Source organism: Corvus moneduloides, chromosome 7, assembly GCF_009650955.1.
Source record: "Corvus moneduloides isolate bCorMon1 chromosome 7, bCorMon1.pri, whole genome shotgun sequence".
Classification (NCBI taxonomy): domain Eukaryota; kingdom Metazoa; phylum Chordata; class Aves; order Passeriformes; family Corvidae; genus Corvus; species Corvus moneduloides.
The window spans coordinates 39,370,749-39,386,081 of NC_045482.1; the positions used below are offsets into that span (position 1 = coordinate 39,370,749).

The 15,333-nt window shown below is 41.9% G+C and overlaps 1 protein-coding gene across 1 annotated transcript in view; it reads left to right on the forward strand.

The window, feature by feature from the left end:
* TANC1 (tetratricopeptide repeat, ankyrin repeat and coiled-coil containing 1) overlaps positions 1-15,231 on the forward strand; it is a 63,051-nt gene extending 47,820 nt beyond the window's left edge. The window contains 15 exon segments of the mRNA XM_032115445.1: positions 1,150-1,757; positions 3,106-3,214; positions 3,430-3,552; positions 4,386-4,622; positions 5,234-5,419; positions 5,938-6,016; positions 7,312-7,445; positions 8,191-8,314; positions 8,435-8,610; positions 9,622-9,754; positions 10,565-10,656; positions 11,080-11,226; positions 11,717-11,817; positions 12,696-13,341; positions 13,344-15,231. Of these exon segments, the coding sequence (XP_031971336.1) occupies positions 1,150-1,757; positions 3,106-3,214; positions 3,430-3,552; positions 4,386-4,622; positions 5,234-5,419; positions 5,938-6,016; positions 7,312-7,445; positions 8,191-8,314; positions 8,435-8,610; positions 9,622-9,754; positions 10,565-10,656; positions 11,080-11,226; positions 11,717-11,817; positions 12,696-13,341; positions 13,344-14,054 (3,606 nt within the window). The 3' untranslated portion in view covers positions 14,055-15,231.
* Positions 15,232-15,333: the final 102 nt, after the last annotated feature.

The window sequence follows — 15,333 nt, forward strand, 5'->3', positions numbered from 1 at the left end:
AAAATATTGGAGGCCTTTTCCATTGTGAATCACTTAATTGCATCTATCAGTAGAGTGGTTAATACAAGAAATTAGGAATTTGAGTCTGATCCCTTGTACCTCAGGAGTGCAATGTTAAGGTGCAGGCGTGCTTCAGTACAGCCTCTGAGAGTTTATTTCTTCTCTGCCTGCTTGCCACTAGCACTCATAGTGTTTAACTGGCTTAAGAGTCTATTTCTGAACTAAATTTTTGCATTTAGGAAGGGATTTCTGTAGCAGGGACTATTCCATCTCTGGAGAAGTTTGTCTTTGCTTAAAACATCTCACTAGTCTGAAAGTGCAGGTTTCTGAAATCCATTTAATTACATAAAGTGGAATAGAGTTCCTTTTTGTGTTGTGAAAGTCTGGAGATGTTTGTTAAACCCTTCTAATATATGACTATGTAAGAAGTTTCTGGTTCTCAAACTTTAATTTTTGAAAATTTAATGTTAAACTTTAGAAGTTTTACTTTATGAAGTTTAAGTTAGAAGTAGTAAAAGTGTTTCTTTTAAATAAAGGTCTTTTGGATCTTTATTTACATAAACATAAAAGTGTTCTGTGTTACAGAAACATGAAAGTGTGTTCAGGTGAACCTGCTGAAGTGTCTGTGCTGTACTTGGTACTTGCCTTCAGGCACGTGGGGCTGGGGGTGTGTGCAAGCCACCTTTCTGGTACATTGTTAGTGGAAGGTGAAATGATAAGGGGAGTCTTTTCCCTCCTGTCATTTGTGATACTTCTTAATAAAACATTCCTGCCTAATAGATCATTCCTTTTGCCTTCCCCTTTCCCTGGCCTGTCTCAGGGTCCAATTCTGGTAACTGTTTTCCATTTCCTTAACTTCAAAGTGGTCATTTCTCATCCCCTTCAGTTGTTGAGTTTGGTCAGTGAAATATTTGAGACCTTCCTATGAAAAATGATAAAATGTAGAAATACTGTTCTACCTCTTACGAGGGGGCAATATTTGCAAAACCATCTCAGGGATACTGAATTCCTTTTTAATCTGGCACTCACTACAGAAGGGGAATGTAGCAGAGATGCATCATTGAGTTCTCAGTGCTGGAATACTGTAATGTCTTTGGTTTTTTGTTTTGTTCTTTTCTTTCTTTTTTTCCCCCCCTCTCTCCCTCACAGGAAGTGGTAAGTTCACTACCATTTATCGCAATATCCCTGGACAATTTTCCAGACAACAAAGAAATTCACAATGATTTGAATGCTTATATTCAGTACAGAATTAATAACAGTCAGGAAATTATAAACAACATGTCTTTAAATGGAAAAGCTGATGCAGCTACTATTGGGAAAGTGAGTAACCACCTGATCATGAGAAGCCTGGGATCTTACCTCTATTTGAAACTCACTCTGGATCTTTTCCAAAAAGGTCATTTAGTAATCAAAAGTGCAAGCTACAAAGTTGTTCCTGTGTCTCTGTCAGAGCTGTACTTACTGCAGTGCAATATGAAGTTCATGACAAACTCTGCTTTTGAGCGAGCTCAGCCCATACTGAATGTGGCACTGGCATCCCTGCATCCCATGACAGATGACCAGATTTTCCAGGCTATTAATGCAGGACAAATAAATGGTGAACAACAATGGGAAGACTTCAGCCAGAGGATGGAAGCCCTTTCGTGTTTTCTGATCAAAAGACGTGACAAAACACGCATGTTCTGCCATCCTTCCTTCAGGGAATGGCTTGTCTGGAGAGCAGAAGGTGAAAATACTGACTTCTTATGTGAGCCAAGGTAAATAAAAACTGCAGTAATTCATGTTCAAATAACCAAAGTTAGGTTTTGTATAATTGATTGCAACAATTGGTGAGAGGAAAGAGTAATGTTAAATACAAGTACAAATAATTTTTTCCAAAATGAACACTTTTATATATTTAGGGGTAGATGTGACTCAAGATTCAAAGTTTACAATGCATAATTGACTCTATAGAAGTCAGAAGTTTGCATCTGACTCTGCTACCTTCATGGAGAAATGAGAGTGCTATATTGTTACTAATACAGCAAAATTGTTGAGAATCCCGTGCAGCAGCACCTTGTCTATGTAACGTAGAGTGCAGGAATAGAAGGAGCAGATTGTTTGGGCTTTTTTAAACATAAAAATATTAAGACATTTTGTGCTGTAATTATATCCTGCTGGCATTGTTTCAGCTTATTCCAGCTCACTTTCTGTGACTTGGAGAGCAGGAGTTGGTTGAGTTGGAGACAGTGGCTGTTCCTGTTTGTCATGTCCTCACAGTTGGCTCCCCAGTATTTTTTTTTTCATGTTCTTTGGGGTTTACAGTTTTTGGTTTTTACAGAAGAATAAATAATGGTGACATTTAAAATTATTACTAACCCAAGACTTTCCAAGAGCTTTCCAAGTGGCTGTAACAGAACCAGTTCTGTAGGTGGGACTGGGGGGTTGCAGCCTCATGGACCCCTGGTCCCGCCACGCTGGGAACTCCTGGCACTTGCCCCAGCAGCAGTGGGGGCTGCCTGGGCCCAGGTAGAGCTTCTGATTTCGGAAGGTTTTGTTCAGAAATGTCTGACAATGGGGTGAGAAGTCCCTTCCCACAACTTCCCCCCTCAGGTGGAGAGTCCAGTTAGCATATGGCTAATTGCCCGGTTCCAATGTATAGTCTGATTAACAAATAGTATATGGTAACCTTGTTTTCTCAAGGTCATGCCACTCTCACTGTTTCCTAGAACATTGACCACCTATAATGTAGGTGTAGAATTACTAAATACACATTTCATCTCAAATTTTTCAAGTATTCAGATCTTATGCTTCTAAAAGGATTGGCTTTTGTCTGAGATGCCTGCAGTTCCTGGCTCTGAGAATGCAAAAAGGAGCAGTATGTAAACCAGTTCAAAGCTGACACAGGCCCCTTCTGAAGGGACAGCACAGAAATACCAGGAGTGTGTTTCATATTCAAAATTTGCCATTTTTAATTTTGCATTATTTTGTTATGGAAAGAATTCTGTTTAGATGTGATGGTATGTTTCAATAGTCTGACAAAGTTGAGCTGTTAGGAATAAAGATGTGTTAGAATATTTACTGAAATACAGTTATAAAAGTGGTTCTCTCAATCCTTTTTATTAGGAATGGACATGCTCTACTGGCTTTCATGTTTTCTCGACAGGAGGGAAAGTTAAACCGCCAACAAACCATGGAACTTGGCCATCATATACTTAAAGCTCACATTTTTAAGGTAAAGCTTGCAGCTTAGTAGGCTTTATGACCTTTATCATCTGAATGCATTGTAGATATTCTCCTCTGACTTGCTTGAATAATTTGTTTGAAGCTTATGCAAAATACTTGGTAGTGCTATCAATCCAGATTTTACTGCTTTTTAATATTGAGTTGTAGATTAAAATAGGATTTCTAATTCTATAGAGAGATTTCCTGTTATATCATTTCTGTTAGGGTCTCAGTAAAAGGACCGGAATTTCTTCCAGTCATCTCCAAGCCTTGTGGATTGGCTATAGTACTGATGGACTGTCTACAGCCCTGGCTTCTCTAAGAAACATCTACACACCCAACGTGAAGGTAAGAGCATCAGCACGGCTGTAGTCAGCTCTTTGTCTGGCACTGCTGCTGGCACTTGGCTGGTGAATGCTGAAGTCAGTGTAACCCTTCAGCAGAAAAGCATCTGGACCTGAACTCCTTTGTGTACTTTTGTAAGGTGTTGCTAAAGTTGAAATCAGTTTTCCTCGATAGTTTTGATGGAAAGAAGCGTTTTGCCTTTTTTCTGCTGCAGCTGTGCTCTGTAGCACAGGTGAGTGTGTTTGGTGCATTTTTGAGGGTGGATGTCCCACATGGCCTTGCTGGGCAGAGCTCCCTGCTCTTTGCTTCTATGGGAAAGTGTCAGCTGTAAAAGGGGGAATACTGTGAGAGGAAAGGATTTAAAATACCACAACTTTGCGCTATTATTTGAATCCCCAGATGATGGATAGCAAAATCCAAGTCAGTCAGTTGGAATTTGAGCCAACTGCTAAGGCTTTTGATTGGAAATTTGTGTGTACATGAACACACACATCCATGCTCTGGCCGTTTTTTTTTTGAGATTTGCTTTTTATGCAGTCTGGTTCTCTCTTAACAGAGGTAGTTGCAGAGTAGTAGCAAGTTACACGTGATTGTGATGAGAGCAGTGAGTTTCAGGGGAGGGACAAGTCTTTTCTTGGGAGTGCAGTGGTCAGTAATACAATATTATATTTACTCAGAGAAGATTTTAAACTGGTATGTTGCTATCTGTGTGTTAATGTTGATGTCTGCCAGTAAAATCTGCATCAAAATTAGGGAGTAACAAATGAGTACCTGATCAAGGTACCAAATTCAGACAAATCTGAGGAAAACATTGTTTTGTTTAAATTAAATTTTAGGTGAGTCGGCTGCTGATTTTGGCAGGAGCAAATGTGAATTACAGGACTGAAGTACTGAATAATGCTCCAGTGCTGTGTGTTCAGTCGCACCTTGGACACGAAGAAGTGGTCACTCTTTTACTAGAGTTTGGAGCTGCTATTGATGGAACTTCAGAAAACGGCATGACAGCCCTTAGTTATGCAGCTGCTGCAGGTCACATGAATATCGTGTCACTGCTGTGCAGAAAAGGTGCAAAGGTAAGCTGGTGCACAAAGATTGCAAAGCCTGCAGCCAGAAGAGTCATACAAAGGTGTAAGAAAGCTGTTATTGATTACTTAAGTATATAATTATCAGGTATAGTCTTGAGTCCAGACTTCAGTGAAGCATTTTCCACGCACCACTGATCACAACCCTCTGGCAGAGCCGTTCAGCCAGTTTTGAGTGCACCTCGCTGTGCACTTCCACAACCTGTTGTCATCAGTTTGTCAGTGACTGCTACTGAGAGAGTGCTGGAGCCCTCTAAAGTCGAGGTCAAGGGCATCCCCAGCTCTCTTGACCCACCCTCTGGTCCCCTCAGAGCTGCTGGCTGTCCCACAGGCTAAGCATGATCTCCCCTTGGCAAGCCCATGCTGGCTGGTCTTGCTTACCTTGTCCTTCCTGTGTTTGGCAGTGCTCTCCAGGATTAGTTCTTCCATCACCTTCCCAGCTGCTCAGGTGAGGCTGTTGGGCCTGTGATTCCCCAGATGTTCCTCCTTGCCCTGGAAGTCAGGAGCGAGAGCTGCTCTCCCACAGCACTCTAGAGCGTCTCCTCTCCACAGCCTTTCACTGCACCTTTTAACCTCAGACATTCTTTTTTCCCCCGCTTCAGGCTGACTTTGCAGACAAGAAGGGCCAGTGTGCTTTGGTCCATAGTGCGCTGAGAGGACACTGCGAAATCCTTGAGTTCTTGCTCGGCTTGGTTTGGGTGAGTCCCTCCCGAGAACAGGATTCACTGAGGAAGCGCCAGGCACTACAACAAGCTCTCACAGCAGCTGCCAGCATGGGGCACTGCCAGGTGGGTTGGGAATTCAGGTACTTCCAGATCTGTTTGAAATCATCAGAACTGTACACCAGTGCTTGCAGCTGTTTTTGAAAGAGGCTGGGAAAGAATTGTTGAAACTTCTGATATTTATTGTAGTATGTATTAGCAGCTGGTTGAAATGCTCTAGCTGAGTATCCAGTAATAGTTTGCTTCAGGATTTGTTTATATGTAATTTTCTGTCCACTTTTTCCTCTCTGTTCTTGGAAGTTGTCTCATGAAAGTTCTTGTTTGCTGTCCACTGATTAAATGAAAGCAATCAACTCCTGAATATCAGCATTAAAAATGTTTTTCAGTAACATTCACTTGCCTTCAAGTCATTCTAAAATCCTACTGAACTTGTTGTGAGTGATACCGATTTTCTTTTCTATTGATTATATGCATTGAGAGAGAAGCACTCTTACTTATTTTACATCTTTTATCTCCTGCTGTATCGTATAGTGACAGCTGATGCTCTTGTGGCTCAGCACATCTCTGCTCACTGTTTTTGGCAGGTGGTTCATTACATCTTGACAGTTGAAAAGGACCATGACATGGACATCAATGACACTGATGCCTTGTGGGGAGAAACAGGTATTTCCCTTCCCGTATGTTTCCTAATTAGGGTTGCTGATTTAAGGAGTTTTTAATCTTACTTTTTAAATTTAATTTTCTATAATAAAAATAATGGAAAATACCAGTTTTAATAGTAAAATGCAGTTTTATGAGTCTAGAGTTTAAATTTACTGAATCTATTAATCTCAAGTATTGGAGAACTATTTTATATTAAAGTTACTGTAAATTACTGACTTTTTAACTAGATGGAAAATTGTGGAAATACAGTGCTTATGTTTCAGTGTGGGTTTATTCTAATTAGGCAGTGGAAGAAAAGACCTGCCTTTGGACATCTGGCAGAGGCCAAATGTAGTTTTTAAGGCAGACTGTAATCCCTGCACTGGCAGTTCCCTGGTGTGCCTTGTGAGGGGCATCTCCATTCCACGGAAACAGCTGAGGGTGGGGAAGCAGCATTGGGATGATGATCAGTGGCCTCTCACATTCTAGAGAAGCAGACGTGCTTCATTCCTGCACATGTACAAAACCCTTGTTGCAAATCCAGTGAACTCCAAAAGACCTACATCTGTTTCTAAATTATTTTTGTTCTTCAATATTTTTTTGTCAGTGTTTTTAATTGAAATCCTTGCAGAATGAATTGGGAATCTTTACTCATTCACGAAGCGAACTCCCTGAAAGGGGGATTTTTGAACAAGACTTGACTCTTTTGCTTGTAATACTGATATCCATAACATTTACTTTCCAGTTGTTCAGCTCTAAACAACACAGTGAAGTTTCATTGAGTGAGGAGGGAATGCTAAAAAAAAAAGAAAAATTTACTTCTTCCTGCAGTGTTTGTGATTTCTTTTACTTCCAGTAGTCATTGGAATTAAAAAAAAAAATACTGGTTGATCATGTTTGAAAATGCTAAAAAATGGGTAAAGGTTCACAATTCACAATTTGACCCACTTCTTACTACTTCTTAGTAGAAAATGCAAGTTATTAGGCTTTAGAAACTGGAGGGGCAAGTCCTTTGCTATTCTTGCATAAGTCACACATGGACTCATTTTCTAAACATTGTTGGCATGACTGGTGAGGCTTCAACACAAAAAACAAAATTTAAATTTCAAGTTCTGTTTAAAACACAATATGAGAAAAATAGAAGAGGGGGGGAAAAATCATGATGGGGAAAGGATTTTCTTTTTTTTGTTCTTTCCAGCTTTCAGTGTCACAATTAAAAGCTGAAAGAATGGGGATTCAGTAACACTCACGTATTGTGCATGTGTCCAAAGGCCAAATAAGCCAAGAGCTGATACTGATGCAAATACTTTCTCTAGCCCTGACAGCTGCTGCAGGAAGAGGGAAGCTGGAAGTGTGCAAGTTACTCCTTGGGCATGGAGCGGCCGTGACAAGAGCCAGCAGGAGGGGCGTTCCCCCACTACTCTGCGCAGTCCGGCAGGGCCACTGGCAGGTCTGGCACAGCTTTGGGGATCCTTTGGGATGTGGTCCCTAATTCCTCCCATCTCTAGTTTTGAAAATAATTAGTGTCAATTTTCTAATATGTGTTTGCATCAGCTTCAGAGGGATATGCTCAGAAGCTTCATTTCCAAACCCTTTGTATCCCTTGAAATAACTTAAAAAGCACATTGGCTTCACAACAGTCTCAGTTATAATATACTTGAAAAATAATGTGAGTTAAAATACTTTATTTCCTAGACGAAGATCAGAGGTGATTTCAGATCTTTTATACTGCTGCTGTGAAGAGAGAGAACCTTGGATTCAGAAGCCTTCCTCATGCTGGCCTCTCCTGTCAGGAGAAGGCCTTGAACTGCAGTCAGGGCTTGAGCTACATACAATTTCTCAGTGGTTGCCATAAATACCACCTTAGTCCTCTTTCTTAAAAGTTCATGATATTATGGCTGAAATCTAAATCTGCCGATTTCATAAAGTCATAGAGTTGGTAAGATGGGAAAAGCCCTCCAAGGCCATCAAGTACAATTGTTCCCCCGTACTGCCAAGGCCAAACTAACCCATGTCCTGAAGTGTTACACCCATGGGGCTTTTGAATCCCTTCAGGGATGTGGCAGATGGGAATTCCACCCCTACCCCTTGTGCCAGGGATGGACAGCACTTTCTGAGAAAAAATTCTCCTAATATCCAATCTAACCCCCCCTGGTGCAAGGAATGTATTTTTAAATTGATATTTTCTGTTTCAGATTGCTAAACTTCTAGTGGAGCATGGGGCTGATGTGAATTTAAGTGACAAGCAAGGCCGGACACCACTGATGGTGGCTTCTTGTGAAGGACATCTGAGCACTGTGGAATTTCTCCTTTCTGAAGGTAGAAGATAAATAACGGATTACAGCGGCACAGATGCACCAGGATTGCATCTGGGTGAGTTATGCAATTTTTCCGTTTAAATAGATAATCTTCATAACAAAGTTCATTTTCATTTTTCAGGTGCAACTATTTCATCTCTGGACAAGGAAGGACTGACAGCTCTGAGCTGGGCATGTTTGAAAGGCCACAAGGAAGTGGTTCAGTATTTAGTAGAGAAAGGTGCAACAACTGATCAGACAGACAAAAATGGACGAACACCCCTAGACTTGGCAGCTTTTTATGGAGATGCTGATATTGTAAGTGTAACAAAACAGAAAATTGAAGAAAAAGTTATAAAAATGTAGAAAAACTATTGCCTACCAAAATAGGAAATTTGGGGAAATAGCCAAGATGGTTACACTGCTCTTATCTTGACTTCAGTGCAAATGTTTGCTCAGGAAAGCGTTTTCTAGATTAAATAGAAGCCCAGAATTATGCTGCAAACCCTCAGAAGTCCCTTCTCAGGGTCCTGGTCAGTTGGTGCCCTCAAAGAGCAAAGACCTCAAGAAGAGGAAGGGCGTACACAGGTCTGCGTACACTGTGGACAGATCCAAAAGGTCAGCAAGGAACTAGACAGAACAGCAGCACATGCAGCCTCTCACACTCACAGCTGTGTTTCTGCAGCTTGCATAGACAAGGTCTGTTTCAGGTGCTGCTGTGGCATGGAACTCGCTGTAGCACTTTGTCCCATTCAGCCTTTGTCTGAATTAACTTGAAAATAAGCCATCGGGTTCCTTAGTGACTTCGGTAGTTTTCAGATACTGTTGTGTGTTTTTGCAGGTGACACTGGGTACTCAAGACACTGATGGGGAATGAGGGGTGTCCAGGCTCCTTCCTGTCCCTGCATTTGCTGTAGGTCATTGTGCTGCTGTGGTGCCAGCTTCCATTTCCATGGCCAGACTGGTCCCTTCAGTAGGTCTGTGCTCAGCCACTGGCCAGGCTGGGACAGGGGCAGTGCCAGTGAAGAGGTCCTTGAGTATGGCTGTGGGTCGTGGGGCCTGTCCATGGGCAGGACTGTTGGTGCCTCTTCCCTGACAAGATCACTGCTGGTCGCACTTGGGCAAGTAATGGTTACAGGAAAGAACTACTACTTCCCTCCAACCTGCCCATGCTACAGTGCCCTCAGTGGACTTTAGATGGCTGTACTGTACTCTGCACCATATGCTCACTGTGTTTCAAAGAAGATTACATAGTACCTAAAATACTTAATTGGTCTGCCTTTCCTACCAAAAGCCATGTTACACGGCATGTCTTACTTCTTCTCCCAGGTGCAGTATTTGGTGGAGAAAGGAGCAATGATTGAGCACATGGACCACAGTGGCATGAGGCCGCTGGACAGAGCGATTGGCTGCCGCAATACCTCAGTCGTGGTCATGCTGCTGAGAAAAGGAGCTAAGCTAGGTTAGTGAAACTGCCCTGCACCAGGAGAAACAACTGGATTCTGCTCTGCCAGAGTTAGTTATCTCTGTAAAACAGGTTAAGTAACTCAAAACACCAGATTTTTGCAGGCTGTCTGGTTTGCAGATGCCCACTCAAGGGAAACTATCTCCTCCCCTTTAAAGGCAGACACGCAAGACTTGCTTTACAAGTGAGGAAATGCAAGGACTTTTATTCTGCTCCTTCTTTGATGTGTGCTGATGGTGAGGTTTGGAGGAGTCACTGTATATGGTTACCCTGCTTTAATATATTTAAATAAGAAAATTATGATTGTGCTATTACTGATAAATAATTCTGACACTATTAATGATTTAAATAACATTCTTCTAATAAACTATAGAATTGTGTATTTTTGCACAGGGTAGGCCAAAAAAATATAAGTCCTGTATTATCAGTAGGCAAGTACATGGTGCAGTTGTGTATGTGATAATTATTGAATATTTAGTACCTTTGAATCACTAGTTCATATTATTTGGGTAGTAAGTATGATCAATACAGGTCTCTACTTAGGCCTGAATTTAATTGTGACTTCTATACATTCCTACACAGGGGTGAAATGTATCAGACCATGTAATACCTGGCTGCTGTCCAGGTGGTGTTGGTGGGGGCATAGATGTATTTTAAATGTGTACACCCTAATTACGACGACAATAGTAATACTGTTTCCATGTAGGTGGAATATGTACTGAAGTAAGACCAGGCTTTCTACTGTGGTAGACAGCAGAAACACACTTTCTTCCCTTTTGTCAGAGACCCTTAAAATTTAACTTGCAGGAAATGCAGCATGGGCAATGGCCACCTCCAAACCTGATATTCTCCTGATTCTTCTGCAGAAACTGATGGACGAAGGAAATACACTGTATAAAGTAGGTAGATTTTTATTTTTTTCTGACAGCAGAACACTGGACTTCTGCCTGAAGGTAGACTGAATGCCTTTATGCCTCCTTTTCAACTATATAATCTGGTATATTACTATTCTGTTCAAAATGAAACAAGATCATACGTGATTATTTTCTGGTACTAGTAGTACATATTAGGGCAAATATTACCCACATCACATACCATTAAGCATTCGAGTTCAGAAACACAAATTCTGGTTAACATGCAGGTTCTCTCGCTGTGCTTGTCTGACAGTATAGTTCATACTGTGTATATTTATTAAAAAACCTGTCTCTGTGTTTTCTACTTGAAGAGCACCTCTTGGTAGATGTCAAATATAAATACGCTTTTTTGCAACAGTATTGAAATATTAAAAGTTTGTGAAAAACCTCGTTCCCTAAAATTTGCAGAAGGGCAAGATGAAGGAAGCAGCACAGCGCTATCAGTATGCATTGAGGAAGTTCCCAAGGGAAGGGTTTGGTGAGGAAACGAAAGCCTTCACTGAGCTGAGAGTTTCGTTATACCTGAACTTGTCACGATGTCGCCGCAAAACAAATGTAAGCTCTTGCTATTAGTCTGCTGCCTCTCTGGCATTGGGAAGCTGAGACTTACATCCTACTCCATTGTGGGGTTGTACGTGGACATCTATCTGTGCTATTTTAGAATCCTTTTCACTATATCCTGATTTTGGGCTTTATTATGTCAATCAATGGGTGGCTTATAAGATGAGGGCATGTTGCTGTGGGGGATCTATTACAGCTGGTCTCACATCATGCAGTTATTTTGGAATGATGAACTGCTGGACCTCTGTGGTACTTTTAAAAGACTGAATGGAAAACACCGCCACCACCCTTTGTTATCACGCAGCACAAGCAGGTGCCATGGTTGTGCTCATGTGTGCTTTGAGAAAATACCTGCTCTTGCTGACTGGGGCAGGAGCCTCTGCCACGTGTGCTGGCTATCCTCCTGGAGCCAGAGCACGACCCCAGAGCTTGCAGCTTGCTTTGACTGTCGCTGTGTAACGAGCATGTTTGATTCCATTATCAGGATTTTGGTATGGCTGAAGAGTTTGCTACCAAAGCCTTGGATCTGAAACCTAAGTGTTACGAAGCCTATTACGCCAGAGCACGAGCCAAGAGGAACAGCAGGTACTGTTTGATTCTGTGCATCTGTCTGAACAGATTTTTTTTTTTTTAACTTAGCATTTTTAATAACTTGTTCTTTTCTGCTAGTTATATTTCAAATTTGCAAATAAAATATTATTTTTAGTGCACTTTGCGCCTGTACTAGGTCTCTGTATCAGATAAAGCCAACCACATTCAAATAGCAATATTGAATACTCTGTAAGTACTTACAAGGCAGTCCAGAAAGTAACAAATTGACTTGAAGAGGGATTATTTTAACAGTGAGTGGGTCTGCTTCTCCACCTGACACAGCAGAATGTGGCCAGCAGTGTGCCACCCAACTCCAGCATTTCATTATTTATTGCCAAGTTTACAATTTTTTACCCACTGCTATGATAGACAGAATATGATGAATCATTAGCAGTTGAAGATAAAAAACAAGGGGAGAGAGGAGGTCTCTCGTTAGGTTGGAAAAATAACAAACTATAGTGGTGTAGCTGAAGTACAGGAAGAGGTGCCTTTTTGATTCACCATGTTTTTTCTAAAGGTGTCAATAAATGGTCACAAAGCAGAGTTCAGCAGGTTCCCTACTCTGGAGGTAACTGTGAAGAGCTTCTGAGACAAAGTGTCAGTTCCTGGTGTTCCCAGCAGAGAGAGTTCTCCTGCCTGCCTTCATGGGGTGTCAGGATACTGGAGAGAAGGGCTCAGCGTTGGGTCTGTACTTCCACCCTAGTTATGAATTTCCTGAGGTGGAGAACTTCTAGTTCTTATTTGTCACCACCTCCAGCAGGAAACAACTAATCAGGATATTTCACTGCAAGGGTGGAGCTGGACTGGGACAAACCTGGCTGGGACTCGGATTTGCCCCAGTTTTCACTGTTTACTTATTTCTTCCTGAACAGAAAACTACTTGCTGCTCTCGCTGATCTACGGGAAGCCACTCAGCTGTGTCCCAGCAATCAGGAGATAAAACGTCTCCTGGCTCGAGTGGAAGAGGAATGCAAACAGTTCCAGAGAACACAGCAACAGAAGCATCACTCTCCACAGCTACTTGAGCAAGCCAACAACTCTGATAATGAGGAGGAGGGCATTGTACCAGGTGTGAATGATAATTTTAATCTTGAAGACAGGGACGATGAGCTGCCACACCCCAATGAATCTGTTTCCCCTCCACAAAGGCTGCAGTGTTCCTCAGCTGCTTCATTATTTAGCAGGACCCTTCAAGAAGACGTTCAGAAAGCTCAGTCTGTGTCCCCTCAAAGCAGAACAAGCAGTAAGTACCTGAGAGAGCCAGGCTTGATCATGCAGCCAACAAAGCAGGCACAGATTGTAAAAACTAATCAGCATTTGAGCTCCATCCAGCCTGGATCGAAACCAGGAAGCAGTCAATGTAGCACCAAGACACAATCATCTTTGCAGCGTCTTCCCCACAGTCCCTTGCCATCCGGCAATCTAGAAGTCACATGCGGATGGGACAGAGCACATCGTCATCTGGAAGCATTTCCACAGATCCCACTGGCTGAACTGTACAATGAGAAGTTTGTGTCGGGGCGCAGCATTTGCATCCACAGCATCATGAGACTCTCTCTTCTCGTTCTTTTGTCAGTAAATCTAAACCTGCTGACACATCAACAGCCTCTGCTCCAATGCATTTCAGTGACTCAAGGCAGCAAAGCCCTGTACCCAGTGGTGGCTCTTCTCCATCCAGTAGTGTGATTCTTGCCAGCTCAACAAGCAGTTTCACTTCAGCCAGCAGTTTTTCAGGGAGTGTTAAGGGGCTGGGCCCAGATGTTCGACTCAAGGAGACTAACATTAGTCAAGCTCAGGGTACTGAGCACCGACCTCGCAATACCCCATTTATGGGAATCATGGACAAGACTGCAAGGTTTCAGCAGCAAAACACACAATCTAGTCGCACTTGGCACTCTCAGGCATCCGATGGATTATCCACATACATTGCTTCTGCAGGCATTCAGCCCTCAAACTTCGAGCAGTTCTCAGTTAAACACTACTCAACTAAAACATCCTCTGCAAGTGCTGCCCTGGGAGATGGCAGCCAGAGCAGCATGCAAGTGAAAGAACGTGAGGAGCTCACATGCCAAATCCCTCCCCACTGTACAGACAGCAGATCATCCAGCCAAGGTTCTCATCTACATCCTGATGCTGTAGCCAAACTGCCATCCCACAGCACTCAGGATGGCCACCTCAGTCACGTCACCAAGGCAAAACCAAAGCGATCATTCATTGAATCAAATGTATAAATACTATTCTGTACATTGACAGGGTAGACCTGGGTCACAACATCACAGGGTCTGACTGCTCTACAAAACACTGACTGGCTGGGCCCCAGGGAGCAGTCTTTAATGGGATACAACCACTTCCAACTGTTCCTACCATCCCAGGGCAGTGACAGTAACTGGAATAACGTATTTGTGTAGAAAGACTCAGTTAGGGGTTGTCCTAGGAGCTTGAGCAGAGAAATCCTTTCCATTACCTTTTACCATTAAATAAGCATTTCCTTTCACATAGGGCTTCAGTCTTGGCTTTTGGTTCTGTTGCATCTCACACACAGTACTCGTGCCTCTCAAATGCTTATGTCTCACAGCAGTGCTGAGGGAGATAATCTGCTGCAGAATACCGAGATCTGTACATGCATGCTTTTTTTTTTTAAATCAAAGTATTTTATCACTTTTCTAGCGGGATCTAATTTGGGTTGCATGTTGTACATTTAGGAAGCATAAATAATTTGTGTATGAGTAAACTATAAGCAGCCACGCTTTGACATGTAAATATAACTATTTTTAGTAACTAGAAGAAATCAAATAAAGTGAGTGACATTTGCATGTGTATTGAGAGGCTTTGACCATATTGGTTATTGCACTGAAGAACACAATATTATGGCCTATTAACAATAATCGCACTTTATATAGGGTATCTAATCACCTTTGGGTGCTATCTTAAAGCAAAATGATTTATTGTTTATTTGTGAAAAGGTACAACAACTAAATGCTTAGTAAATGTTTTTATGGGAAACCCAAGAAAGGGATGGAGTGAACGTGAAGGTGTGAAGAAAGTGTATGTGCAGTTGCATGACAGGATGAAGTTGAAAAGGGCTTTTTTTGAGGAAATAAGGTTTTTTATTGGCAAGAACATTCTGAAAATGAACGGCTGCAGTGACATTCCTATGAGTGCAATTCAGTTGGAGTGCTCAGCTTTATACTCTTCCCATCATGCTTGATTACAGTGTTCTGTGTACATTGTAAACAGCTGTACCCAGCTCTACAAATCTTTTTGGAGTTTGCATCATTACACTTTAGCTTATTTATTGTTTACTGTTTCTTTGATATTTTGTACAAGTCCTATATTAGTCTTGTCCTGTAGTTCTATTTTTGCACAGCTACTGTACTCTTTCCATACAAAATAAAGATTATTAATATACCTGTGGGATGAGATGCAGTTCCTGACAGTTACAGGAGAAACACTCTCCCAGCTTTTCCAACTACATGTCCACTAATGGGGAACAGAGAAAGATACATTTTG